Below are 27,188 nucleotides of genomic sequence, written 5' to 3'. Positions count from 1 at the left end.
GTTATATCACAGGACAATACTCGCCTGGCAAGTCTTAATGTTGTCAGTCATTCTTAGATGTGGTAAAGCTCGTAAAGGATTTCTCACTTAAAGCACACGACAGTATACAGCAGTTGAACCACATACTGGCGTCGACCACAACTACACGTCGTGAAGTTAATTTGTAATCAAAGAACCAGGTCACACCTCGTGTGACTTACGAATTCTCTTACTCTACAAAATTTACTAGAGATTAAATCTAGACCAATTTATTAACTATTGTGGTCAGTTCTTAATAACTATTCCCTCACAGTTTCCTTCCACTCGTTATTTGCGTTTATAAAATATAAAATTTTTGTTAGCTGAACTACAAGAAAATGTCTCCCTCGAGCAGTATATGTGCCGCGACTGGAGAACAACAGACATGTGTATGGGATGCTGGAGTAGCTCTCATCACCAGGCAGCCCTGGGGATATTGGAAGCTGGTGGGTACGCAACACGTTCAATCGTGACAGGTTTTAAAGTCCATATCGACTATCAAATTACCACTCTCCCATAATAGCTCGGAGAGGAGTAACCAATCGGGTGTCTTTGTAGCATCATTTCTGATTATTTCACTTGTACGCACACCTTCCCTGTCTCCTCCACATCTCATAATGTAAAAGCAATAATATAATAACCAAGGACGTTATATCTTAAAAGTGTCCCTCATCGAATAAAGGAAAAATCACCACGATTTTTTCAGATAAATACTATGATTGCAGAATAAAAGTTTTTAAAACAAAAGGATATCGTCAAATAATTCAATACACACACACACACACACGCACGCACGCACACACACACACATCTCTCACACCATTCATATAATAGCAACATAATTACACTTAAAACTTTATTAGTTATTGTCAACTCCACTTTTTGTTCAGTGTATTGTAAATGGTAGCATAAACGAATGTGTAATTTTAATGAGTACTAATATAACTAATAATAAAAAAAACAATCACACTGATTGTATAATAAGCTCCGATCTGTATATCAATCAATACAAGGTCTCTAGTTAAAAAGCATTGTGATATAAAGATTAAAATTGTCTTCAACATTGTGCCTGTTCAACATCAGAACATATCTAGCTAAACAAATTTTAAAATGCTGGCCGAATAAAGCCCTAGGCCTAGATAATTTTACGACTTTGCGGCTGCAAATTTGTTAATCGATGTCCTTTGTCTCTTTTCCAGTTGGGTTTCAGTGTACGAGGACCGGGTTGCAGCGCACCCGCCCGGTTCCTGCCCATCCAACACTATCTGTCCTGGCTAGAAGGGATCATCATCAACGTAGACCGGAGATCAAACAACGAGGACAAAATCTTGACATTTAGAAGAGTGTCCCCGATCGAACTAATAATGTATGAGGGTGTGTGTTAGAATATCTGTTTGTACTGGATCTATACAGCGACATAAGTTATTTTCACTCATATGTCTGCATGTCTGCGGGTTGTTCTGGCTCATCTACGAAACCGCTGGACTGATTTTGACGGGATCTTCACTAGCAGATAGTAATACAATAAGGACCGACCATTTCATTTATTTCTATTAATATAAATTATTAAAAAAAATATTAAATGCAAAACGGTGGCCGTAACTAGTTTTAAGCTAAAATCCTAGAAATATACGAATACGTAAGGTAACGGATACAGTAAAAGGATCTATATATGTAAGCCCATCATCACGTAGCCAACTACATCGTATCATACGGAACAAACGGAATATATAACATTACTGTGAATTAATTTACGTTTCAGGTAAGATCCTTCAACCTAAAGAGTTCGGTATATGTGAACGCAAGATAAGAGGCAACGTGGTGTACAAAGACAGCACTGAACTGCTGATCAATAAGAACTTCGCACAAGGATTCTTCTTCGTAAGGATATAATGAGCCGTATATTGTTTACTCTATCTGCCTCTGTAGTCTCACCCTCTCCTGGTTTTATATTCTGCTATTATTGGCATTTATTTACAAACAAGCTGTCAGTCGCTCAAGTAGTGGAGGTGCTGTGTGTTACAATAATCCTGGAGGTGTCGGCGAGGACCAACGCCGCTATTTGGATGGAACATCACTGTCACCGCGGCCTCCTGGGCGACAGTATGAAGTCTACCACGTTCAAGGATTACAGCGCGTACGTCTATATCAATATAGAGACCCATTTAACGGTCACTGTTCGGTATCATAACTATTTTAATTTCATACGTCTCTTATCTTTGTTCCAGTCGTCAATGCTTCGTGTACTTTAAAACCGAAGCCTATGTAGAATTCCGCTTCTATTTCTCATTCAAGGCATCCTTAGAGGTGACGTTATATGGTAAGGAGGAGAGTCCCAAAATAATTCCAAAACCATGGGTATCTCTTGAAAACACTTACCCGTGGCGGCCGACATACGACTACTTCAGGCAGGCTTCGTTCATGCCTCATTACGCTTGGTGGTGGTCAATGTGAAGAATTTATATTGTAAAATAAATTTGGTTAGTATATCTCATATCATACATCTAAAGCTTTTTACTTACCCGCACAGTACATAGAGCGGTGGGAGAGTAGATCTCAGAAAAGATGCCAGTTTTCAGTCTTCTCTACTGCAGATACTGTTATTTATAGCTGATGTGATACGTATTCCATTCATCGGTGTACGCTTTTTGTTTGTGCGGTAACAACAGAAGATGATGTAAAATCAGTTACTAAGCTATATTTGTTAATTAGCTAGAATTCTTTCAGATTTGGTTATAATGTTTCAACAGACGGACAAGTAGTGTTAATAAAACTTCGAAGAAGCTACCATCAAGACCGCGGTACTGCCTACTCGATACCACGCCACCTTAGCTTATAGTCTGACACTTTAATAATAATATGATGAAATTTCTGCCACTAAACCTTATAAATGAAGTGTTACATAGTTTTATTAATTTTAAAACAGACTTTGAAAGAATCGTGTTAGGGAATTAGAAAAGAATGAATTCGTTATAAATGAGTAGAAGCCCACCAACACTGATGACTCTAACAATCTGGTTTGTGCTGTTGTGGGAGTTTCGAATAAAACATTAAAAAACAATATCAAAATTAATGACGTCTACGAATTTCGAGAGTGAACTTGAAATGAACCTATTTTGATAAATGAAGGAGGCAGGCGAGCGACTACAAGTATCTACCCAGGATCACCGTTATTGTAAAGTAATTTGTACGTCGACTAAATATGTTCAATAATAAAATAGACTTAGTGAATCAAGAGACAGTTTCATTTCAATTTTAAACGTATTTTAGCAATTAGGACAATGACTTGGACACACGAGAACATCACCCGAATAAGTTATGGATAAACTTATCAAAGGTGTGCCTCGTCATTGATGTAGACTTTTCATGAACAACGGGAAACGCTTCGTATGTAGTGTGATCAGGAAACTTGTTGTAAGGATATGTTAGTTCATGAAACTAATATAATTCGGCTTATACTAAGGGTATTTTATTGTTATAAAAAACTACATACTCCCGACCTGTCGGTTACTTCGCAGCTACCGCGATCACGGACAGACGAGATGTGTTGGGAGTATGTAGTTTTTTACAAAAATAAATCACGCGTAGTTTATCCGAAAAATACTAGTTTCATTTAAATGAATGAAATGAATAAAACTCGCGAAAATCTTAGATCTCATTATGTTCCCTGAGCTGCTTCATCTATAGTCTATAGAGACCGGATAGTTTTCTATTCACAGTCTCCGCTCCGCACATGGTATTTAGTAATAATATTAATTTTCAGTCTGCGAGGGCAGCCGAATAACAGCCGCTGACAGGTTAGCAAGTATTATCATTAAGTTTTTCGTGTAGGTTGTTGTTACATATATTTTATATTTAAAAGTGAACATAAAAATAAGATCTCAACTTCACAATATTTCGTTCATTTTAATGAACGTTGATCATACTTTTGTAAAATACAAACAACCCACTGACTGTCTGAAGCCAAGAGCTGTACGATGTGAAGAGTTACGTCCTTCGCCACCGTAACCTCACTAGTTACGTATATTGCTACTTCTTTTTAATGATTTCAATGCCCGGATGTGAGACCATAAAATCGGCTACTGCTATTACCGCCGATCAACCAAAGGCAAGCCGCCGACCCATCAATCGGATTCCAATGTGTTATCTGATGAAGTCGTTGAAAGATGGGCCTGAACGGTTGCCTTGTGATTTACGAGACGAAGACGAGTACGACACGAACCACAACACGACACTCGCCAGTCCACTGCCACCTAAAGATTAGTAAGACGCATTTATTTTTCTTGACGGATACCCAGATTTTATGTCCTACAGACACGACCTATCTTACGTAACCAGCTATTAACTTCAATTTTCTTTGATGCATTTCGCGATTTACAGAGATCAGAGGCAGATACACCATTGATATCCTGTCGCTATTAGGTACCTCTGACCGCCGTCTAATTCAATTTATATCAACATATCCTCTGAAGTAGTCCTTAATGGCTGCGTTTCGTCCGACGAGTAAGAGAGTCGGTTGTCCTTTCCCTTTTCCCACCCTTTCCTCTCCCTCTTGTCCAATATATAGAGATATTATTTGTCTTTATTTGTATATAAATAATAAAAAATAACAACCAGCATATGAGGTCCCGGGGGCCACCCTTAAACAAGATCTAATAATGAATAACTGCTCTGTTTATAAATAAATGTCCCAATAAATTCTTAAACAACATAAGACGTGGGCCGCGGACAGATTTAAAATCTCATTAACAGCCGTCCCGTCTGTGTGTCATGAATGTATTGTGTATCTAGAGCAGTGTCTCTGTATCAGACATCTACAAGACACATCCGCCTCGAGTGTCGGACCGCCGCGGTCGCTGGAAGGTGTCGTCTGTGAGGCAGCCTCCATTGTTGTGTATTCTTAACATTATTATATGTGTATGAATAAGTAATAAGAGAAACAGAAACAAAAGAAAGGAATAAAAATATAATATAATATTCAAACTTTACTAAATATTCAAGTAATTAAATATATCAAAGTAGTTTCAGCCTCGACCTCGTCCAATATTACGTCGAAATTAGTTTTAAAAAGAAATGAATCAAATAAATATAATGATATGAGAAAAAGATCATTTCATTATTATTGATTACTTTTATCATAAATGTATTATAACAATACTGCGAGTTAACAAATACTTAAACATTCAATATGTTAATAGTTGAAATAAATACATTAGCTCGGAAAAGAGTCGAAATTATCAGAAAGAGATAAAATTTTAATAAAAGAAATCTTCAAGAACGATTTGTTATAACATAAATCTTAGGTCTTTCGGTCTCTTTACACACAGACAGCCCGGCGGTCTTATCAATAAGCATCACAAATAACACAAATGTCAGAGCTTCTGTGTTGACCGACGTCATTTAAATATTCCTGTGAATTAAAACACACACTGATCGATGAACCGATTCAGGAATAGACATGTGACAAGAGTCGTATCTGAATGAAAGCCGCCTAAAGTGAACGGAGGCAGCAAGAAACGGTTCTGTTTACATAATTAAAAACAAAATGTTGTTTTCAATCTCTTTGATCACACTTATCTCAGAAACGACGGAAAGGATTTTTTGTATTCATCTTAAATAGAATAAAATTAATTTATACACTAAATTGGAACTTCAATAGAGAAGATGGCTGGAATCTATCCAACACCTGGGACCCCCTCCTTAAAAATATAAAATCTCATGTCCGTGACCACACCGCAGGACCTCGTGACACCGTGAGCGCATTCTGCCGGCATCCAGAGCGGTACGCCAGAAGATTAAGAAATCGATGGCGGTAGATGATAAATAACAAGGACCGACTGACAGACACTCACACCTCGTGTGCCGTTAATCACGGTTGCTGAAAAGTAACCGAAACGTTCGGAGTATGTATGTAGTTTTAAAATAATAAAATTCGCGTAATAAAACCGAAAAATATTAGTTTAATTTTAATTAAATTGTAGTTAGGAATTGATTTTAACATTTTATTAATAAATATGACCGTAGATATTATTTTCATTTTTCCTTTTCTCCGCGACACTCACATAAATCACTGTCCTCTTCATCATTTAAGTCATTGTGTATATTAAAAGTGATATAAACAGTGAATAGTTTTATATATAAAGCCTTTATACATCAGGTTCCATTTGATGTGACTTTACTTCCCTAAATCAAATCAATAAATAAAATAAAGTTTTACAGAAATTTTAGTCTCAAGAATATATAGCTCTTAGCTTTAATATGGAATAGAATTTCATATTATTATGTTGTAATCGGTGAAAAGTTAACAATTAACGGCGTATCTCACAGCAAATGTATTACACGAGATTATGTTTAGATAATATTGTATTCTCCACAATGGTGGCAGGTTCAAAGCTACAGTTACCGCCGCCCACCACCCACTGCCCGACGTCCTCTATTGACAACACGGACTTTCTCTTCCACGGAATAAATTACGTTGACACCATTATCGTGTTTGAAATATTACGTGATTTATGATTATAATAACTCATTGATAAAAAAAAAAACATTATTATAGATTATTGTACATATTTTTAATCGCATTGATTTGAATATCTGAAACATCATCTTCACCTTCTTGCGACCTTTTATAAAAAGATAACAGTTATTTCCTTAATTTATTTCCTATATCAATTTAACTGTACACACTTTGTCACATCCAGTAACCCAGTTGTATTTAGGAACAAATATTCAAACAGATTTACATTAATACATATATAAGATTATGTTAGTTAAAAACGCGAAGCCTTCCTTTCTATTCGACTTAGACGCAATCGAAGCTTAGGGACATATTAATTAAACTAATAAGGTTGTGAGGGAACTTGTCTTTTTAATGCTATGGCTTGATTCGCACTGGAATCCTGGTATATTCAGCTCATGTCAACGTTTTTATTTGTTGTGTGAGTTAATTTAAGTTAAGGCTATCGAATCGACGAGAAGCGAATATTAAAATATATATTGTCGATTTTATACGGATGTGCTATAAATTACCGTTTATACACGGAGCTTACAGTTAACAGAGAAAGCTAAAAATTATTTAGTATTTTACGAAGACACAAAAATTATACATTTAAATAAGATTATTTGTTATGTTACACCGCTCTGACACACATTTTTTAAAATATGAATTAATTATTAATTAATAATAAGTTTTTAAACTCTTAACTGCAAAGTATATAAAGATGTATGAAATAAGTATTTAATAACACAATACATTGTGTGTGAATCAACGCTTTCCAATATAACCGGGCGCCTTAACGCGTCGAGTAATTGCCAACAATTCAAAATTGTGCGTGACGAAAAATACCGTTACGAAATTACTTAGGCATTATTTGATTTGTCTTATTACAAGATAAACGGCTTTTTAATAATGAGTCCGAGAAGTTATAGGTACAGATAAACACTGACTTTAATTAAAAAGTTCCTATCTTAGATTCTACATCTAAATCATGCCGTGTCACGTCGTCTTAGCAAAGAAAGAGTGTAAAGTAATCGCTCGTTCATAAAGTAGAAAAGCAATTTAAGAAAGAAGTTAAAATCAAGCCCACATTAATACAAAAAATGTACCTTCAGAATGACACAGATACGTGTAGAGCCATCTTGTTCTTAGTATGTTTAATTGTGTAAAGTCTTTACTTTATAACGTCAAAATAAGTTTCCTTCTTATTATGACCATAGTCACAGGAGATATAGAGGGATTATGAATATGTACATAACATTATACAACCGGCTTTACGGAGACCGACGGTTCACACAAAATTTAAATATAGGAAATATAATATTATTAAATATCAAATACATATATATTTGATGTGTTTAAACCGTAACTCGGTAATATTCTTTGATAGTTTAAAGCAAATCTTGCGAGTAAAAGGTTTTAAAACCGGCCGAATTAATGCACTACTAACAAAAAGAGGACAGGTCTTGAATTGACTGTTCTCAACCCATGGTTTGGTGGGACTGTGTCACAGGGAATTCATCTTTAAGTAATTAACTAAAGATATAAAAATATTTGATCTCAAACTTTATTGGTAGACTTATGTCTGTCACACAATAAAAATAACGAACTCGACAGTAGAAGCAGCAAAAGTTCAGTACCAGTACAGAAGAATCGATCTGCAAACATTATTACAATCACACAATTACCTACTCGGCCGTTATTTCCTTTAGTATTGTTTTAACCAAAAACAATTCCATTTTAAACAGAAGTCACATAACTAAAACATTATAAATTGACATTAAAAATTCAATGACAAGTTTCTCAAATCATGAATATAGTCAGACACAACACATCAACGACGTCTACTTAAAATATATTATAATTATACACACGTATTATTGAATAGAATCAACAAGCTGACAGAGCGGAACTGTTTTACATTAGGAACTGTAACAAATCAATGCTACGTGTGACAGCACTAATTCTTCTTAACTCTATGAATTCCGTGTCCAGTCTTGTGTCCATTGACAAATTCATATAAACTCACGCTCTATTACACGAGAACTTAATTGAACATTATAAGTATTTATTAATTTTAATATCTAATATTGATCACACCACTAATATGAATTATTTTGATTAAAATAACAACTTTAAGGATAGCAATTTACTTATTTCAATTTCCCGTTTAAGGTTCGTATGAACGACAAGATTCCTAATTTTTCTACGCACAATAAACTCCACCAAAGTCCAGCTTCTCGTTTAAAGAAGACAATACTTCCACAGTAAATAGTTTCATTAGACAAGTCGACCTCAGTATGGCTATCGTAACTCTATTTCGATCCTGCAAAGCTTCATAGCCAATTTTTATACACTTCGAAATGAAACAAAAAAGTTTCTCACTAAAAATAAGACAAAAAAATTTGCATCTTTAAAACAAATACTCAGAGTTCCATTCAATAATCTTCGCACATTAATAAAAATAATATACGTTTTATTTAATTGAAAGAAGTGGCAGTTGTTTAGTACAAACAGGTTATCTATCTAGGCGTTTAATATCTACTAAAATTTAATTAAAAATTTGCCCTCCTTTTCTTAAAGTTACACTGAAACTAGGTTCCAATCACCGGTATTTAAATGTTGTGCCAAAAAAACATTAAAATAGAAGGTTCGATGACTTTTGACTCTCTTATTGACGACTCCGATGACTCTGTCCAGTATCATATTATATTTTCAATCAACTAACATAGTATACTAATTAGCAAAGCGGCCTGTACCCTTAGTACAAGTTTGTGTCATCACACATAACATGGAGTGCTTTAGGTTTTTCTATTATGAACACACGTCGATACTGCCCGTGTGAAGTTATATAATGACTTATTCTCCCTACCTATACATGGCAACAACTACTATGAGTGGTTATCCATTGATTTCGAAGTGATAAGTATTTAGAAGTAAAAGAATAACTTAACACACTAAAATTAATGTTACATGTAAAAATGTAATTAATGTAGGTGAGTATTTTAAAAAGAGGTATTTTAAGAATTTTTATACTTTACCTGTTTCATCAAGCAAACTAATAAATAAATAAATTTTAAATAAATTAAGATATGTATAAATATTATATTTGATCATCATCAGCAGCCTGTAGGAGCCCACTGCTGAGCAAAGGCCTCTTCTCACATGGAGAAGGTTAGAGCATTAATCGCCACGCTTGCTCAAGACGGGTTGGCGATTTCAATCTTATAATTTGAAATTATAAGTCCAGGTTTCCTCACGATGTTTTCCTTCACCGTCCGCCAGTAGTGTCTAAATACTCTTAAAAAGTATATGAAAAGATCACATTGGTACTTGCCAGGTTTCGAACCTGCACCCTCACGTGTGAGAGGCGGGCCTTTAACCTTCAGGCCACCACGACTTTTATTATATTTGCACAAAGTAAAAAAAAAAACAAAAATGTAAGAACTGATTGTCTGATGCAGCTTAAAGAGTGTCCAGTCAATAGCTTACTCAGTGTGAAGCGTCAAGCCTACGTCAAGCTGTAGCCTCCGTCCAACACGAAGCTTAATTCTCGAAGCCTTAAAATAGAAATCTTTAGATTCATACAACGGCTTCAGCATTCAAAATACGCACACAAACTCCCAAGTATCTGAATAGGTTAACTTACTTAATCGTCGTGACTCGAGTATAATCTATTTTAAATCGTACAGAGCCATGTATAATTAAACTGCCCGTGAAATGTCTGTCTTGGTGAATATCACCATGATACAAACGAATAAGTGTCTGAGAAATAACACATATGATGTTGGTACTTAGTTCTGTTCTAAGGAAATCAGACGTGTTTAGATATAACTCCTGTTGAGTGTTTCTTAGTTGTATTGTTTGTAAATCTCATCTTGACGTATACCTCGTCGAGACTAGTTTGGTGTAAAACTGAATTTTGAGTGTTTTTTCTCTTAATAATATTATGGAGATTTTCACACCATTACTTCTTCAGCATTCCGAAAGCCAACACCATTCCTAGTTCAATAAGCCGCGCATTGAACCTGATCACTTTTATCTTATCTACAATCACAGACTAAAACAAGTCTAGTATAGTCTATACTAGAAGTGCAATGGCAAAGAATTCATTGCTCTGCTATCGATTGGTTCGAAAACTTAAACTTATTTATGGCAAGAATTAATATTTATACGGAAAAAGCTTGGTTCATTTTAACAAGTGCCCAGCTACCTTCGTAATTATTCTATAACATTACAAACATAATGAAGAAGTGAAAACTGTAAAAAAAAGTAATAATATGAATAAGTTCGTTTTTATATCAATAAAACTTATAGATTTTTTAAATTGCACGTAATTAGAAATCGTGGCATTGATAATAAAAATGTGTTAACTTCATCGATGGAAAGACCATTTTTAGTTTTTACCGAAGTTGCTTATTACGAAGCCTTCGATTAAACTAAACTCTCTCCGTTTGTTAATTTATATATTAATCACTAAACAAAACATAGGATTCAATTAATTATAAACAGTGAAGCTCCTGTGAGGTTACATAAAGATGTAATCATTGTTCGTATCTCATGAAGTCTACTATATAGGGAGATTTACTCAGCTACACATGGGAAACTCAACGAGTCAGCTAGGTTTTTGAAATAATAATCCTATGATAGTTTTAATCCTGTGATAACTAGAGACACAAATTGTTAATATATGATATTTCACTGTAAAAATAAACGACAAATATTTAATTATCACATTTTTTTTTACATAAAACTTACAATTACAATATTACATGACATAGCTACGTACTATTTCGATAGTTCCGTTCAAAAATTTAAAATATCGATTTACTTACATAACATCGGGATCACCATGGCGACACCATCACCAACACCACAGGTATATATTCCGAACACACAGAAAAACAGACTTTTTATTACATACTTAATGTTTTACAATGTTAAACACCAGACCTCGGACACTACACACGGACGCACATGTTACATCTGAAGTAGCGGCCTTGTACGTAACAGTTACTATACTTCCATCTCTTTTATACTTATATTAAATGAAAGAGATGGTTTCTACAATTTCTTGAAATGAATTGACATCTAGTAACCATGGTGACGCTCTTGTGATTGTTCTATCACTATAAAATAGTTGTAAACTAACCTTGAATTGATGAATATATATTTTCCTTACTCAAAAGGCTGACGTCTTAAGGTATAGAGATTAAACTGAGAGTTAAGAAACTAGGATAAGTTAAAAAAATCTTAAGGGTTTCATGCTTTTTTTAAATGTTACTTTACTGTGACTGATGCCAAAGATATTGATTTAAGTAAAATATAAATATACGACAACTACTACGAAATAATCTATGTCCTAAATGTATACTGTTACATGATACAGGTATTGTAGTTATAAGTTAAAATAATATAGTTTAACAAATAGTTACTTTATAACAGCTTCCAAAAAAGTGCTATGGGGTAACTTATCATAATGTATGAATGAGTATCTATGTTTCTTTAAAATTTTATAATAAAATACTAAACCTCGTTGAGTTAAAAGCATAGATTATTTGATTTTGCGAAGTAAATAATCAATTTCCTTAAAAAATATTACCTATGTATTGTCACGAAAAAGGAGAAGCAAAGAAAAAGTGTTAAAAGTTATCTACGAACGCCTCCAAGTATTCAAACGTAACGTGGGAACAGCCGGCTCTCCCACGGACTTGGTAATTGACCATTCTAATAAATCGAGTACTTATTATTGAAATGGTATTGTGTAAACAATCGGAAACCGATCGATCTGCATAATAAAAGTTACACAAATTGAATTGCTACTACAATGACTACGTACGTTTCTTCAACCGTGAGTAGTTCCTATCAGCGGGTACTCTGTTGCTGATAAAATATTGTTTAACCCGCGCTGCTCTGAAGACTCGATGTGAGTAAATCTTCGTGGCTTTTACACCGACAGATTTAAGTTTTAACTCATTTTCGATTTGTACGGAGTTTTATAAATGTATTATCTTTAGCGACAGGGACATTTATTTAGCAATGTGTGGAATAAATTCTGTTTTAAACCTAACAACATACTTGATGTGTATAAAGGTTGAAGGATCTATAGATGTATAGTTATTAGGCCGGGTACAGATTATTGTTCACAAGCAAGTAGAGGTCAAACTGACCGCTTATATCTCGTTAATATAGATAATTAAACCTAAATAAATCTTTAAAATGTAGGTACTCCCATTTGTTATACCTAGAGTGTAATGTCTGAATTGACGGGTTGACATCCTGTTCCATATATATAATATTTACATAGCATTTACTTTATGTGACGCCACTAAGATCTTGAAAGGTCTTTTCCGACCGGTTTTAGATAGTATTGACTGAAGCAGTCATGATTAAAGCTGGTGACATTCTAAGCTAAGTTTTTCCCGTGACTTAATTCGTATTTCTTACAGACTCTGATTTCTTGTACAAAAACATCACGATCGCTTATAAGAAAGGTTTGAAAACAAAAATACTTTTTTTTACAATGACATCCCGTATTTGTATATTACTTTGTAAACCTCTTTGGTGGTGCAATAACTAAAAGATTTTGTAATATACAATATTTTTTTATTTAATCTTATTATAAAATACTCTAGATGTGACACTTCCTGTTTACGAAACATAAGTGTGCACTAAGTCCCGAAGTCCACTAATCAATCTGTCCTCCCAAGAAATATTTTTCGTTGTCAGACTCTTGCCATGTAATATGACGGGATCATTTGAATCGAGCGCCCGCTTTAGAATGTTCACTCTTTCATCATTTTTCACATGAGACGTGCACTTTATCAATACATTTGCGATTTGCTTCGTCCCCAAAAACTTGACCGACCTTTTCGTCATAACGTTATAAAGGCTCACGTAGTCGATCAGATCTTCACACTCCAAGAGATTTGTCTTGGGCAGTAAATTATAAATTAATCCTAATATTTCAAATTCGATCTCAGATTTCACTCTAAAATTAGTAATATCCATATTCGGATTGAATTTAACATGTTTCAGCAGCAATAGGATTTCCATGCTGTGAAGTAGATTTTTTATCAGATCGAAAATTGCTATCATAATGCTCCTATCGTCTGTGTTTCTGACGACGTGATGTAACCAGGGCATCAGACTGTAACCCTCGGTCAAAATCTCAAACGCCCAAGGGACGGCTACGATGGCACTGAGACTGTTGATAATTTTAATTTTAGTTTTCCTATCACTCAACACCGTGCCGTAAAAGTCCATGATCATTTTGAGGCACATCGTCTTAAAAACAACCGTAACGTCGCTGATTGTTTTCGTTCCGTCTTTTATTATGTCGAGAATCCAGAGCCGTCTGTCATTCGCTTCCAGGTCACTGTCATGGAAGAGACTCAGGAAATCCGGAACGACATTGAGATCGACCAGCTGTTTGGCGATGAGGAAGTTATTTACCGGCTTATACAACGGGTCGGTGGGCATGGTGGACACCATGAGAGCCCTCGCGAGGTACAGAGCACCTATGGCGGGTAGTTTGGGATTCTTGATGTCCCTCAATTGGCCCTCGATGGCCTTCGTGTTTATTGCGGTGGATAAACTCTGACGCAATGTGGCAATGAAGTCTTTCAGTAGAAGTTTATCGTTTTTGTGTCTCCTGAAAGTGTAAATAACGGTTAATACAATAAAAAATGATGAAAAAACAATAATGATTATTAATATATACTAAAAATGATCTTAAAAAGTACTTACGTTTCTGTCTCCAATAGCAAACAGAACCTGTGAAGCACGTGGTAAGCAGCGGCCCGCATCAGAGGACAAGAGGAGCTCAAACCCATGACAGGAATGGATAAAAGACCGGTCCTCAACATCTTGAAACAAGAAGCGACTGAGCCCGGCGCCAGGATGTGACTCAATACGGGAAACAAAAATGCTGGGTCGTATATAGTCTGATCTTCTTCGATATGAGATACAGAGTTCAAATCTAATTCTTTTACCATTTCCACTATTTGCTTATTTTCATATTTTTTTAATAACATGGATATCGCAAATTCGGTGTCCTCATTCTTCGCCTTAACGTCTTTACCAATTCTGGCAAAGAATTCTTTTAGTGTGCGACTACTGGAGTTGATATTAGGTATTTCATAATGGTAATCGAGGGTTTGATTGACAGGAAAGTGTTTTATTGTGTTTTCAATCAAATCTTTCTCGAACAAATTCATCACCTGGTTAGGTGAGGGATGACCCCACAGCGAGGCGGTTCGTTTCTTCCGTACTGCGTAATGATTAGCCGCTGATTCCCCCCAAATGTAGGGTTTATATTCATTGACTGGCAGTTCATTGCTCTCATAGAACTGTAGAATAGATAGAATCATACGATCACAATGGCTTCTAGTGGCCCGATATGCGCTGAGATAAACCGGTATCTGTTGTGTCTTCATTACCGACTTGTTTGTTGTTATGAGAACGAATAAGAACTCCAACAGCCGCGCTTTAATTTCTGGACTGTGAAGACTTAGCATTACATTTAAAAATTCCGAGTGACTTGTGACCATGTCGAAAATGGTCACAATGTCCTCGTGGTTTTCTGAATAGACGAGCTTTATTAAATATGACAATAGAGATAAAAGCTGTGGGCCGGACACATTTGCGTCATCTGTGGTCTTCACCTTCAAGGAATCTTTAAGAACAGATTTGCAAAAATTCTGCCAAATCGCACTTTCAGTTACTTTTTTGAAATCATCTTTTTTATCCATATCAAGATCTTCTCTGTTCTGAACTAATCCGATTACGTTATTAACTTTAAATACCAAATCTTTTAGAACAGCAGATTCTTTATTCTCTCTAATGGCTATTGAAATAACGTGTAACATTGATAACAAATAATTCATCAAATGTTCTTTGCCGAGGCCATTAAGACATAGCTTCATGAAAGCAACTTGGAACAAGTTCAGATGACTGAGTTCGACGACCTCATATTTATGAATTTTGGCGAACAGTTTCCTGCACTCATTGACATCCATACACTCGGTTATTAGCTTCCTGATTAATCTCCATGAATTAACATACACTTGACCAGCTTTGTGCGGTTTTTCCAAAAACTTATTAATATTCGTCTTGTACTCTTCGAATATTTTGGCCAGAACGTTTTTGTTCTGTAAGAGAAACTGTTCGTGATCAATCATAGCGTTACCTAAAGGTAACGTGATCTCCCTTAGACTGAGTACTTCTGGTCTGTTTAATTCTTCAACGAAAACATCGCACATCTTAATTTGATGTTTAAGTATCAGTGCAGCTAGAGTCGAGGTTGACTTTCTGATAGCATTGGCATTGAAAAAAATTCTAAATTCCTCCTGAGTGACGTGCGCAGTATAGTGGGGTTTATGTTCAAACAACTGTATAAGCGACTCCTCGAGATCTGCCAAATTAGGAGTCACATCTTTAAGGTTCAGGAGTTTCGTGTACATTACGAAGCAATTGGTTAAAGTATCCGGAGGTAGTTCTAGTGCTATGGATTTCGAATACTTCGTTACCAAAATGTTTAACAGTTGCAAAACCAAAGTTGGTTCTTTGTCTTCTCCGAAGCAAGCGAAAGTATTCGCTGAAAATATATTATCGAATAGATGTAAATCGTTTTCCTTAGACAATCCTATCGTCTCCAACACTCTCACAGTCACTTCGCTGTCAATAGTTTTTCTTTTGTTCACTTTAACAAATGCCTTCACTAGTTCGTTGAATGTCTTTTGTTGATACGACTTTAGGATGTTATGTTTTTGATTGAGATAATTAATGACATCTTTATTAGATTCCAGAATTTGTAACATGAACTTCGTAGCCAGAGTGTTCGATGGATTTTTGTTGAAATCGACAGGCTGGAATACTTTGAGGGAGTGGGCGTTCTTGAACAAATTCAAGATTATATTCCTGCACATGTTCAACATCAGATGCTTTTTGCCTGTCATTATAATCACTTGGAAGTAGCCGTCGATTTTCTTCTGTTGTTCTTCATAAAGTTCTTTCATATTAGAGAGTCGTATAATACAGAACATCAAGTATTTCGCCCAGACAAACAAATCCGAGCCATTGATAGCTTTCCTTGTATCTATTCTATACGGAACATCCAGGACTTTCAAGTCGTATTCGTCATCCGTCTCCAATAAGAATGGAAAGATAGCATTTATCGGTATTTCAGTAGCTTCAATTATAGAGTATGATAATTTCTTCAACGTATCATCCTTGCTGGTGCTATCGGGTATAACTACGGGTCGTACTGTCCAGTCGGCAACGTAACTCCTTATATCTAACTTCGAGTCACCGATCAAGACCTCGGTGAGTTCCGGAGAATTATTACAATGAAGCAAATTGGCGACGTACAAACAGAGAAATTGTTTTAAATTCTTTTTAGCGTCTCTGTTGCTTTGAATAAACTGCATACAGCCTACGATGAAAGGCGAAGGTATTTTGTTTTCCAGAAAAACACTCTCCGTGGGCTGCTTCCCGCCCATCAAGTCTTTGAACAGTTTATCCAGATTGCCCTCGCTACATTCGTCTGTTATCTCGAAGTTCACGACTTGATTCCTGACGTATTCAGACAATTCCTCGCCATTGGCCAGAACGTGTTCAATGATGTCTGCTATCAATGATATCGGATTTACTTTCGAGTTCCGTAGAGTATACAACATGAGATTTATTTCATCTTCATCGGCCTCAAAAACTTCTGTATTCTTAAAAAATATATACAGTGTTTCTTTAGCTTCCAACCACGTTTCGTTTTCGTCGCTCGTGAACACATCCAACATAATCAGGAACAGTTGTTTGAACATTGTGTTTTTAATGGTCAGAGCTGAGCCGTCTAATATTAGCCAAAGAGAAACGACCTTGAACTTTAACAAAGATATATTGCCTTCAGTTAGTGTCATGGAAAAGTCTAGCAGACGCTTCATATCAATGTTACCTTCCAGAGACTCAAAGGAAGCTGGGTAAATGTGGTTGTACAATAGCAGGGTGTCAATGAATGTTAATAGAGCATCTGACGCCTCCGGCTTCGGCAGCCTGTAATCCTGAGCATCAGCATTATCAGGAGTTGCAGAACCCTCTAATACTTTCTTTATGAGTGACACAATAATGTTAGACGATGGCATATGTTTAGGAAGAAAATTCTCCAACTTATTCTTCAGTTCTGATATTCTTTCATTTGAATCTTCTAATTCCAGTATGTGCATAAATCTCCTGAGTGATTGTAACATTTTCACTATGACTTTAATACAATGTGTGGATATGGTGAGATCTGTTCCGATTGCAGCATTCATTAATTTAAGTAATGGCACGGGCAGGGTGATGAACCTTATGAAGTTTGCTGTTTGGATGGGACTCAGGTTATGTAAGCGAGTCGCCATTTTATCAGGGTTTAATTTATCAAGAAGAGATATAACAAAATTCACTGCCTTTCCCCACATGGGCGAATGTTGGGGTTGGAAACTTTGTTCGATCACATTTACCATAGCTCTGTGTAGATCCGGACATCGGTAAATAATTTCCAGGACCACTTGGCTCTGGTCATTATTCTCCCAAGGCCGTTTTAACAGCAGCAGAGCTTTGTACAAGTTTTGATTTTTATTAGCATCACTGACACCGAGCAGTGGGTCCATAAAATAAAGTCCAAGTTTGTGAGATGTAAATAATGTAAGTATAATGTCAGACAACAGCCTCATTATTTCTTCTTTAATGTCACTTTTGTCTGAATCTGAATCGGGAGGTCCCTTCCACATGTAGACTTTAAACATATTGATCAACACTTGGTGACTGAATGTTTTCAATTTTAAAGTTTTTGATATTAAAGTATTATCAATCACATTGTTCTTCAGGATGTTCAAAAACATTAAGACGGCATCTGCTTCATCTTGAACTAGTCCGGGGATCACCAAAGATAGCAATCCTGGTTTTTCCAATAAAGCTTTTATCAATGGCAGATGAGCTTCGACAAGAAAAGATGTCATGAAACGCACAAAACATGTTCTGACATTATCCTTCTCTTTATAATTTGGCTTTTCTAGAATATATTGTAAATTCTTTGGAGTCAGTGGTATTTGGTTTAATATTTCGACACCTAAGTCGGAGCTCAACGTCACCATGGAAGTCAAAAGATTGAGGATAATTTTTCTATGCCGTGGACCTGAACTTTCACTGATCATAATTTCCACTGTTGGTGTAAATGTATTTAAGAAGTATCTGCAAGCTTCCTCTGTGATGGATGTCATGTGGGGAAGAGAGGACTGGACCTTAAGTATGTTCAGGTGGAACAGATGAAATACAGGTGTCGCTAGTGACAGATTTTTCTTGTTGTCTTGAGATATCTGTCGGAGAAGCTCATGGGAGTTACCACCGACTTTTAAATATTCGAGCATATAGTCTGCATCACTGTCTGGATTGAGGCAGACTTGCAGGAACTGAGTTAATGCTGAAAATAACACGAATAAATATTTCACTCTCAGAACATGGAAACTAAATTATTATAATATCCATTAATATATTAAGTAATTTTATCTTACCCATGGTCTGGCCCTGCTTTGCTGTTAACTCTTTACGGAAATGCTTTATATCAAATAATGCATTTTTACTAATATTTCTATTCTGGCTCTTAACATTTTGTTCCTTTTGAGGTTGCTCAACATCATTTTCAGTGTCATTTATATTTTCTGAATTATTTTCAGTCTTTGTTTTCTTATTGTCGCTAGTTGAATTATCTTCGTATTTTCTTTTGCCCATTTTTAATTCACTTTTTTAACATTTACTCATTATTCGTAACGCAGGCCCACACGTGTATTTATTTTGACTCGTAGTTTTCTAAGTTGACACTTGACAGATCAAAGAGGTTGGTTCAAAAATGACATTTACCAAACATTTTAAATCTATGACTAACTGATTAAAATATTATATTGTACGTTTAAGTTTTCTTCTATTTTAAAAACATATGGAAAAATATCGCAAATTAGATTTTAATATATACATAGTTCTTTAATTTTTTTAGCAAGTATTACTTATTTATTTACTTAAATTATAGTGCATATTTGTAGTAACTTGATACATTGCAACGTCGACTCAACAAATTTTGTCATAATAAGTAAACTAATAAGAATATTACTTATACGAAGAAAGTGATTTAGGAAAAGTTTGCTATTTTAAAAAGTAGGTTAATCTGAAATATATTTATTCTCATTTATAATAACAATTCGATGAATAGCAAAATTTTCTGTTAGGGAGACGAAACTTCTTAGCATTCAATGGATTCACCGTGCGGATGCTGGGACCATCCCGTTGCAGGAAGAGGAGCTTCAATAGTGCCTGGGACTTGCGACCCAGGTTAAAGTTTAAATTATATAATGCGCGTTAAACGCTTACCACCGTCCAAGCTCCTCTCCCTATTTAACCAAATTTGAAACGAATCTACTAGCCTTCGATGCACGTTCCAAAAATGAACTGATATTAGTTATGGGCAGACCCAAGTCTTTTGGGAGGTTGTAGAGAGATTTAGCTGTTATACTTTTCGCTCCCACTTCTATGGCGTAAAAATCTAGGACGAAGCTATTCCTGGTAAGCTCGTAATACATATTGACCTTGATGGCATGGTCCCTGGAGTTGTTGGCAATAATCACAAATAAACAAAGTAAAATTAGTGAAAGGTTATGTTATTTACATACATTATTTAGCTAATTTAAAAATTTCAATTTCAAATTTAGGAATGTCAAATCAGTATTAAAATCTGTTAGTTCTTGAAGCCGATAAGATACCTTATCCTGAATCTTATAACGGATTTAGGTCGACTAAACTCTTTAGTTCATTCATACTTTTCATACTTTTTTTCATAGTTGTTAAACATATTCATACTTTTTTTCATAGTTAAAAGTGTAAATATCTCTCATCAATTGTGACTTGTAAGTAAAGTTTGTCTTAAAGAAACACTAAAAATTCCTTAAAAACCAATTTCTATCCCTTCCTGTTTTCATTCCAACATACGAAATCTTTATATTATTACATACAATCATGTAGGGTGCGTGACACTGCCAGCCAGAGGTTCCAGGAAAACTACGAATTACGAAACTTACTATGTAATAAGAATTACTAATTGAAACTTATATCCTATACCTAAGACTACACGATTGCATCGATTTTAGGATAACAATGATTTCTTGTGTTTCATCAGGAATCTTCTGAGGTCTAAGACTAACGCGAGTATTCATTTAAAATAAAAACATATATTTTCGTATTACTACACGTTACTTTATTATTTTTTAAAACTATAAACTCCCAACGTTGCGGTTACTTTGCAGTAACCGTGATCCCGGCCAGACGAGATGAGAATGTCTGATAATAATAAAATAAAGCGTAGTGGACGGGAAATATTAGTTTCATTTAAAGGAATCTTCTGCTTCACACGGCCAGGTGTTCGTTCTCAGAGTCAGCAGCGTCACTCGTTACATTACGATATTTTATCTCTTTTACTATAATTTTGCCTCGGCGATATTCGTTTAATAGACACTGTGTTGCGCTCACGATACATAGAGGGATTTTTTTATGAAGTTAAAAGCAAACCAATATACTATACATGTTACCTTAAGTTAAATGAAATAAAACAATACCAGTAATTTAATCATTTTATCATAAAGAATAAATTATATAGAGAGAACTTTAACCAAAAAATAAGGGATAGTATGAAATGTCAAATTATAGATAGATATAAAGACACAAACACCGATATATATAGTGTCCCATCATGAACTGGCCTGATACAGTCCTTTACGTCGTCTTGCATTAAATAGAGCGTTCGTGATATACTGAACATAAAAAATCACTCAGCGACATGAAGCGCAGTCTTAGTTGAACAGGCGAATGGGCGCGTATAGCGAAGTATATCACGCTTCCTTAACATATAAACTACGAGACTAGAAAAAGGCAAAACGAAGTGGGGAGCTGTCTTAAGGTGTCCTGCATCTCCATGACCACGTCGCTGTTCATACTGCTGGTGTTTCGAAGGATGCAGTTCGTCAATGCCGGTTTACAGGTCATTGACCTTACTCTCCACACACAGACATATCCTTTTATTAATTCACAAATTTAAAGCAAAAACTAAAAGAAAATTTTCAAGCGTTTTTTGTTAAATTATTTTTATAAAAGTTTAGGGACATTGATTGACAGATATCAGAAGTGTGTTAGTGATTATTCATGGTGATTATATTGAAAAATAAAATTGGTTTAATTTCCTTGATGACTTCAGAGTCAGGTCAGCTCATGATGGCACCGTTTCCGTGTAGTGTATACATATTAATAAACATACTAAAAAAAGTAGTTTGAAGTCTTAAAGACTCGTCTTATGATCTATTAGTTTTACTATGTACTTACACTATATTTGGCAATGCCAACCCATGAGACGTTCTCTCAATGTGCAACACAATAACAAAAAGAGCTGCTAATATATATATTACAATAATTAAGGCCCATATTATATAATCAGAAATTTAATTCCGAAGTAACATCTTGTACTAAACTAACAACTAAGTCTTGTACTTGTGCTCTCAATACTCACATAATAGGTAAATGCTTGTGGCCCTTTAGCTCTTGTTAATGATATCTTCAAAGTTGGGTTCCAGTTCCCTGATCTTATCAAGGAGCACATCTGCCAGGTTCTGTGTCGGATCCTCGTCTAGAACAACACTCACTAGTATTCCTTATACGATGAACCATCAGGATTTCGTATATATTTATTTCTCATATGAATATTTTAATAATTTAGTAATCTTATTATCATTAAATATAAACAATCTCAGAGCTGAGTTTGCTTTTATATTTGGCTGACACCGCTCTGATCTATATATATATTAAGATAAAAATACTTTGAACTTAAGTTCAGTGTGCAACCTGGTGGAAGAATGATTTAGAGATGAGAACCCACATTGATGTCTGGTGATTTACGTGTGATTAAGAGAATGCTGGCAGTTCCAGAGTTACCGTCTGTACCATATGTCTTTATAAATCAAGTTCAAAATGTCCAATCGAGACTTAAAAGTATGGAAGATGGACCTCTAATGTAAAAAATCTAAAAAAAAAAAACTCTTTCAACCTCTCAAAACTATGATAAACTGTTTGAGTAGAAGTCATTTTTAATTGTTGTTGTAACCATTACTTCTTAAAAAGGATCTGAGAGTGAAAAATATACAAAGGGCTAAAATCTGTGGATTGTATCTATAAAACAAAAGTATTAGTTCCATCTGAACCAAAATTGTTGTGACTTGTACAAAATGTGACTTCCTGATACATTATGAATTTTGCTAATCAAATTTAAACAAATAAAAGATTATTACCGTCAAAAAACACAAGTTCACATTTGCCCCGGTACTCAGGGCTCCTCTCAATAATAGATTCCAGCATCTCGCAGAAATCATCAGACAACTCTTGTTTGTCCACGTTAGCCAATTCTGACAAATGAATAATATCAATTTTAATACAATTATAATTATTTGTGCTGAATTTTGTTGACTTAAATCATTTTGTAATATAAGTTCTTTGGCCCCAGCCAATGAAATGGTCTGACTCAACAGAAATGGAACCACATTCTCAGAGCTGGTCATGGAATGAGGTACCTGTCTTCTATAAACAAAAGCTTTACCCTACCCGACAGCATGAATCTACCACCTACCACTAACCTTTATACACTGCCGTTTTATCGAGCACTCTCTTGAGAGTATGTAGAGGTGTCGCACATTCAGCGATCACATACACCGGCCGGGCTCCACTGCGGATTATCTTGTATGGAGAGTTCTTGTACACGCGATCCCTGACACCAGCCACATGCTTCGTCACCTTCGACAGTGGCTGGAAATGACAGAACTTAGTGGAACAACGGCCGTTTAAAAATTTTCCTATCAACAATTAACTCTAGTTAATAATCTTAAAGCTGCAAACATTCGTTAATAATTTAAAAGTCAGAAGAACAGTTGAATCGTTTTCTAATACAAATTTCATGTTAAAACAATGGATAAAATGCATCAAACTCACAGAACAGTCATCTAAATATGGTAAATCCTTGTTTATCTTATTAAAATGCTTCAGATCCGGCGGGCAGAACAGAGATTTAGTCACGACTATGAGAAGTTTCTTGACAGGAAAAACTACTGTGTGTGTGCCTTCGTACACGAGGATATTGTTTTCTAGACCGAAGAAGTTATGGCCATCGTTTGGAATAACATGGACGAGGTAGCCCTCGAAAAAACTGCACGCCATTCCAACTCCGTAATTGATAACCTCGAGGTTTTGGTTCTGCAAGGCACAACGAACTGGAAAATTAGCTTAAGATAAAAAATTTCTCTGTAACAAGTTTTATTTAAACTAAAAGACGTCTGTTTATACCGCACTTAAGTCACAATAATCTTCGTTCTTCTACATTTATTGCAATAATTCAAGTGTCTATACTTAAGACATTGATAATGTTATTAATATGTAGGTACAAAAATTGTTCGTTATTGTTATCTGATGTCTATGTTCTCTGGAAATTTCGTCAGTACGGAACGTGTAGCTTTCAATTCAAATCAAAATTTATCCACTTTGTATATGTAGTATTTGATATATTTGAGTGTATACCATAAATGTAATCCGAATCCAAGAATGATAAAATTACTACAATTACTACTTACTATGGCAACAAAAATCCTCGGGAATATCCCGGCATCAATCTATCAGATTTTTGATCAATAATTTGACACTATGATCACAAGATTTACTCTCTTGAGTATATTTCAGTATTTTATATATATTGAGATAAGTATACTGGTTAGTTAATTCCAAAGTAACTTTTGGAAGTGTAGTAAAAAACAAGTACGTTTTCTTAACTAACCGAGATATGTTAATTTGAAAGAAGTCAATACTTTATGTGCAGTAAAAGTGATAAAAAAACTACTAATAATATGAAAATGTAAGTTTGGTCTGAGTTAGTAACTATGATCTGTTCTGGCTCCTCACACACTACAATAAAAGTTTGTCCCTACAATGCTATAAGCTTTACTTTCAGAGCTCTCTATTTCTAAAGATACTTGTGGATTATTAAATTTTTGCTATCATTCATGAACTTAACGAACATACAAACACTATATATATATATATATATATCTACATGTTTCTATATAAAGTTATGAGTGAATTTCTAGAATATATAGTTCTTATAATACTCAATACATACTGATTAGTAATTACTCTCAAGTGTTATCTAAATGATTATTTGCTTGTAGTATGACAATTCATGCCCGCCACACCTAAATGTGCCTTTTACACAGTTTTTTTTTTATTTCAAAGGCAGCAATGTGCAGACACCCTGATGGACCTGGGCAATGGTGACACCTTATGGAAGGTAGTCACCATTGCCCATGAACATCTGTAACATGATGCCTTGCCAGCCTTGATTGTGGAAGAGGGAGAGGAAATTGTAGGAAAAGGGCAATCATCTCTCTCACTCATCAGACGAAACAGCCATAAAAGACTACTTTATACCAATCTTCTGTGAGAGGTTCTACTTCCCCAGTTGAGCCAGCCCATGTTCTAGCTGCAGTATCTTCACCACAGCTAGGCTTTACCTCCTAATCCAGAATTACATATATATTATGTAATAACAAAAATATACTTACGATTTCTGGATATTTGATGACGAGGTAAGCAATAGACAGTGGTATGAAGTTCTCATCAAAAACCCGTTCTCTGTTATATAGTAACATACTCGTTGAAGCTGCCAGCATCATGATATACAGTTTGCACTCAATGAATATTTTAACTTTAATAGTTTTCCCATTTTGATATCTTGATAATGCCATAGTGATAGCTCGGTTCAATGTATTTATAAGAAGAAAGTATACTGTGAATCTAGCTAAAAATTAAATTATGTATTAGAATATAAAATACATATAAACTGTTCAAAGAAAACATTAAATTTTAGATGTTTAAATTTTCATATGAATTTAAAAGTTTAGAAACAAAACAATTCAGAAACAAAAAAGAAAACGGCCTTTATAATATCTACAAGCATCATGCTATTTGAATTTATGGCAATTGTTTTATATAAAGTTTGACACAATAACTAAAAAATTTAATAAATAACTTACCAACACTTGTAATTATTACTTTCATATTATCTGTGGTTAACCCCTGAGCTCCTAAAACAACCAATAAACAACAGTTTATTGCAATTCAGCCGTTATAATGATAGATAAAATTGTATTCCTTTAGGGGTCTTGACAGCTACTGCTGAATTAAAAGACTAAGGGTCTTAAAACAAGACAAAACACTTGTATTATGAATTATAGGGTTACCAAACATTTAACAATATTATGTTCTAATATAAGTTGAGGGGCAATATAAACTTATGGAATATGTACAATTTCAGTATGTTTGTTGTATTTTAACGTCATGCAGAAAGTTTAAACAAATAATAATCATGAGGACTATGAATTTCATTATTGTCTTGTTCGTTTGTACATTTTGGTCACCGTACAGGAGGAACGTTTGAGATAAGCTTATTTAGCAGTTATATTCTGAACAGCCTGGTAACATTATTCTAATATAAATAAATAAAACATTGCTTACTGAGCACTCACCACAAAGTATTACTACAAACATTGCTTGGATTCCATATATATAAACTTTATTTCTCGTTTCTTGTAACATTCTGATTTAACACCTCGATTTTGTAAGAAAATATTATCTAAAGATTGACTCATACAATGTTTCACACTTTTAAAAATAAAGAAACTAATATGATAGAGGTTAATATAACCTACATTGCATTAACACTTTTATTTATATGTTGAAATTTGAATGTAAATATTAACTGAAATTAATATTATTCCCTTTAAATTTCAACGTTCGTGACACAAGAGCCTCGTGAATTGTGAATACTATGTACTGTGTACATAGTAATCTAGTAATGGCTATTAGTATTGAGCCAATAGTATTGGCCATTGGATGACTGTCTAATACCTACATTACAGTAACTAGTAACAAAAATAAATATAAACAAATGTGCTGCCAGTTAACGAAAATGAAAATACATAAAATGTATAAATCTGAAAATAACAAAACGGATTTTTCTGTTCGGGTGGTCATATTTTTTTTTATCATTGAGAAACGAAGAGATACCCACAACATTTTAATCATTATTAAATCTATAACTTCTTTTGGAGTACTAATTAAAAAAAAACTATCTCAACATTATTTTCTTGTTGCGAAGTAATTATAAAAAATGAGTTGTTCTTAATTTTTCGAGAATTTTAACTTAGATTTTTTATCATTATCAAGCAATCATATTATGTAAGATATTTTTAATCGTATTTTTATAACAGAATGTATTTTTAGATAACGTATATAAAAGATATGAATATTATTTTTTATTTCATACCGTAAACAAGGTAGAAAATTTGAATTTTTGTACATTTATCAGTAATCAGAACCGTGTGCATTAACTTAAATTTGGTATCATAACTTAAGTCGAATTCCAAAGATTATTGTTAATTTAAAATTTAACCATGTAAAATACCAGTCCCTGTTTAAACACGAAATGGGGTTAATGGTGGTGATGAGTGGTATTACATATATGGAAAAACAATTAGGGCTGCCACAATTTTATTTAGATACTTGTGTATTC

General features: G+C 34.6%; 5 protein-coding genes across 9 annotated transcripts in view; 2 read left to right on the top strand and 3 right to left on the bottom strand.

The window, feature by feature from the left end:
- Window positions 1–11,621, bottom strand: part of LOC116771254 (uncharacterized) — an 80,748-nt gene extending 69,127 nt beyond the window's left edge. Inside the window, exon 1 of the mRNA XM_032663056.2 lies at window positions 11,350–11,621. The gene's annotated coding sequence lies outside the window, so the exon portion shown is untranslated. The remainder of the gene's footprint in view (window positions 1–11,349) is intronic.
- Window positions 357–1,990, top strand: LOC116771474 (uncharacterized). Its single transcript, XM_032663317.2, has 3 exons — window positions 357–464; window positions 1,218–1,392; window positions 1,781–1,990. Exons 1-3 carry the CDS (start codon window positions 357–359, stop codon window positions 1,909–1,911), a joined length of 414 nt encoding a protein of 137 aa, XP_032519208.2. The 3' UTR covers window positions 1,912–1,990.
- Window positions 1,911–3,207, top strand: LOC133319315 (uncharacterized). The gene is made up of 2 exons (XM_061523272.1): window positions 1,911–2,155; window positions 2,247–3,207. Exons 1-2 carry the CDS (start codon window positions 1,911–1,913, stop codon window positions 2,470–2,472), a joined length of 471 nt encoding a protein of 156 aa, XP_061379256.1. The 3' UTR covers window positions 2,473–3,207.
- A 1,477-nt stretch (window positions 11,622–13,098) lies between the features above and the next one.
- LOC116771119 (uncharacterized) lies at window positions 13,099–19,365 on the bottom strand. The gene is made up of 3 exons (XM_032662842.2): window positions 19,060–19,365; window positions 14,264–18,968; window positions 13,099–14,168 (listed from the first exon to the last, which is right to left on the bottom strand). The coding sequence occupies exons 1-3, from the start codon at window positions 19,274–19,276 to the stop codon at window positions 13,166–13,168; spliced, it is 5,925 nt and encodes a 1,974-aa protein (XP_032518733.2). The 5' UTR covers window positions 19,277–19,365; the 3' UTR covers window positions 13,099–13,165.
- Window positions 19,366–21,149: 1,784 nt separating this feature from the next.
- Window positions 21,150–26,520, bottom strand: LOC116771350 (stimulator of interferon genes protein-like). Of its 5 annotated transcripts, none has more exons than XM_061523249.1 (7): window positions 26,143–26,492; window positions 25,651–25,701; window positions 25,180–25,415; window positions 23,561–23,821; window positions 23,209–23,377; window positions 22,867–22,980; window positions 21,150–22,208 (listed from the first exon to the last, which is right to left on the bottom strand). In XM_061523249.1, exons 1-7 carry the CDS (start codon window positions 26,210–26,212, stop codon window positions 22,117–22,119), a joined length of 993 nt encoding a protein of 330 aa, XP_061379233.1. In that variant the 5' UTR covers window positions 26,213–26,492; the 3' UTR covers window positions 21,150–22,116. The 5 variants fall into 5 exon arrangements, with proteins under 5 accessions (XP_061379233.1, XP_061379236.1, XP_061379234.1 ...); XM_061523250.1 differs by lacking the exon at window positions 21,150–22,208 and adding an exon at window positions 22,233–22,367 and having other exon boundaries at window positions 26,132–26,520; XM_061523251.1 differs by lacking the exon at window positions 21,150–22,208 and adding an exon at window positions 22,233–22,367 and having other exon boundaries at window positions 25,651–25,813; window positions 26,143–26,520.
- Window positions 26,521–27,188: the final 668 nt, after the last annotated feature.

The sequence above is a fragment of the Danaus plexippus genome, chromosome 17 (assembly GCF_018135715.1).
Source record: "Danaus plexippus chromosome 17, MEX_DaPlex, whole genome shotgun sequence".
Lineage (NCBI taxonomy): Eukaryota > Metazoa > Arthropoda > Insecta > Lepidoptera > Nymphalidae > Danaus > Danaus plexippus.
This window is presented reverse-complemented; position numbering and strand designations above follow the sequence as displayed.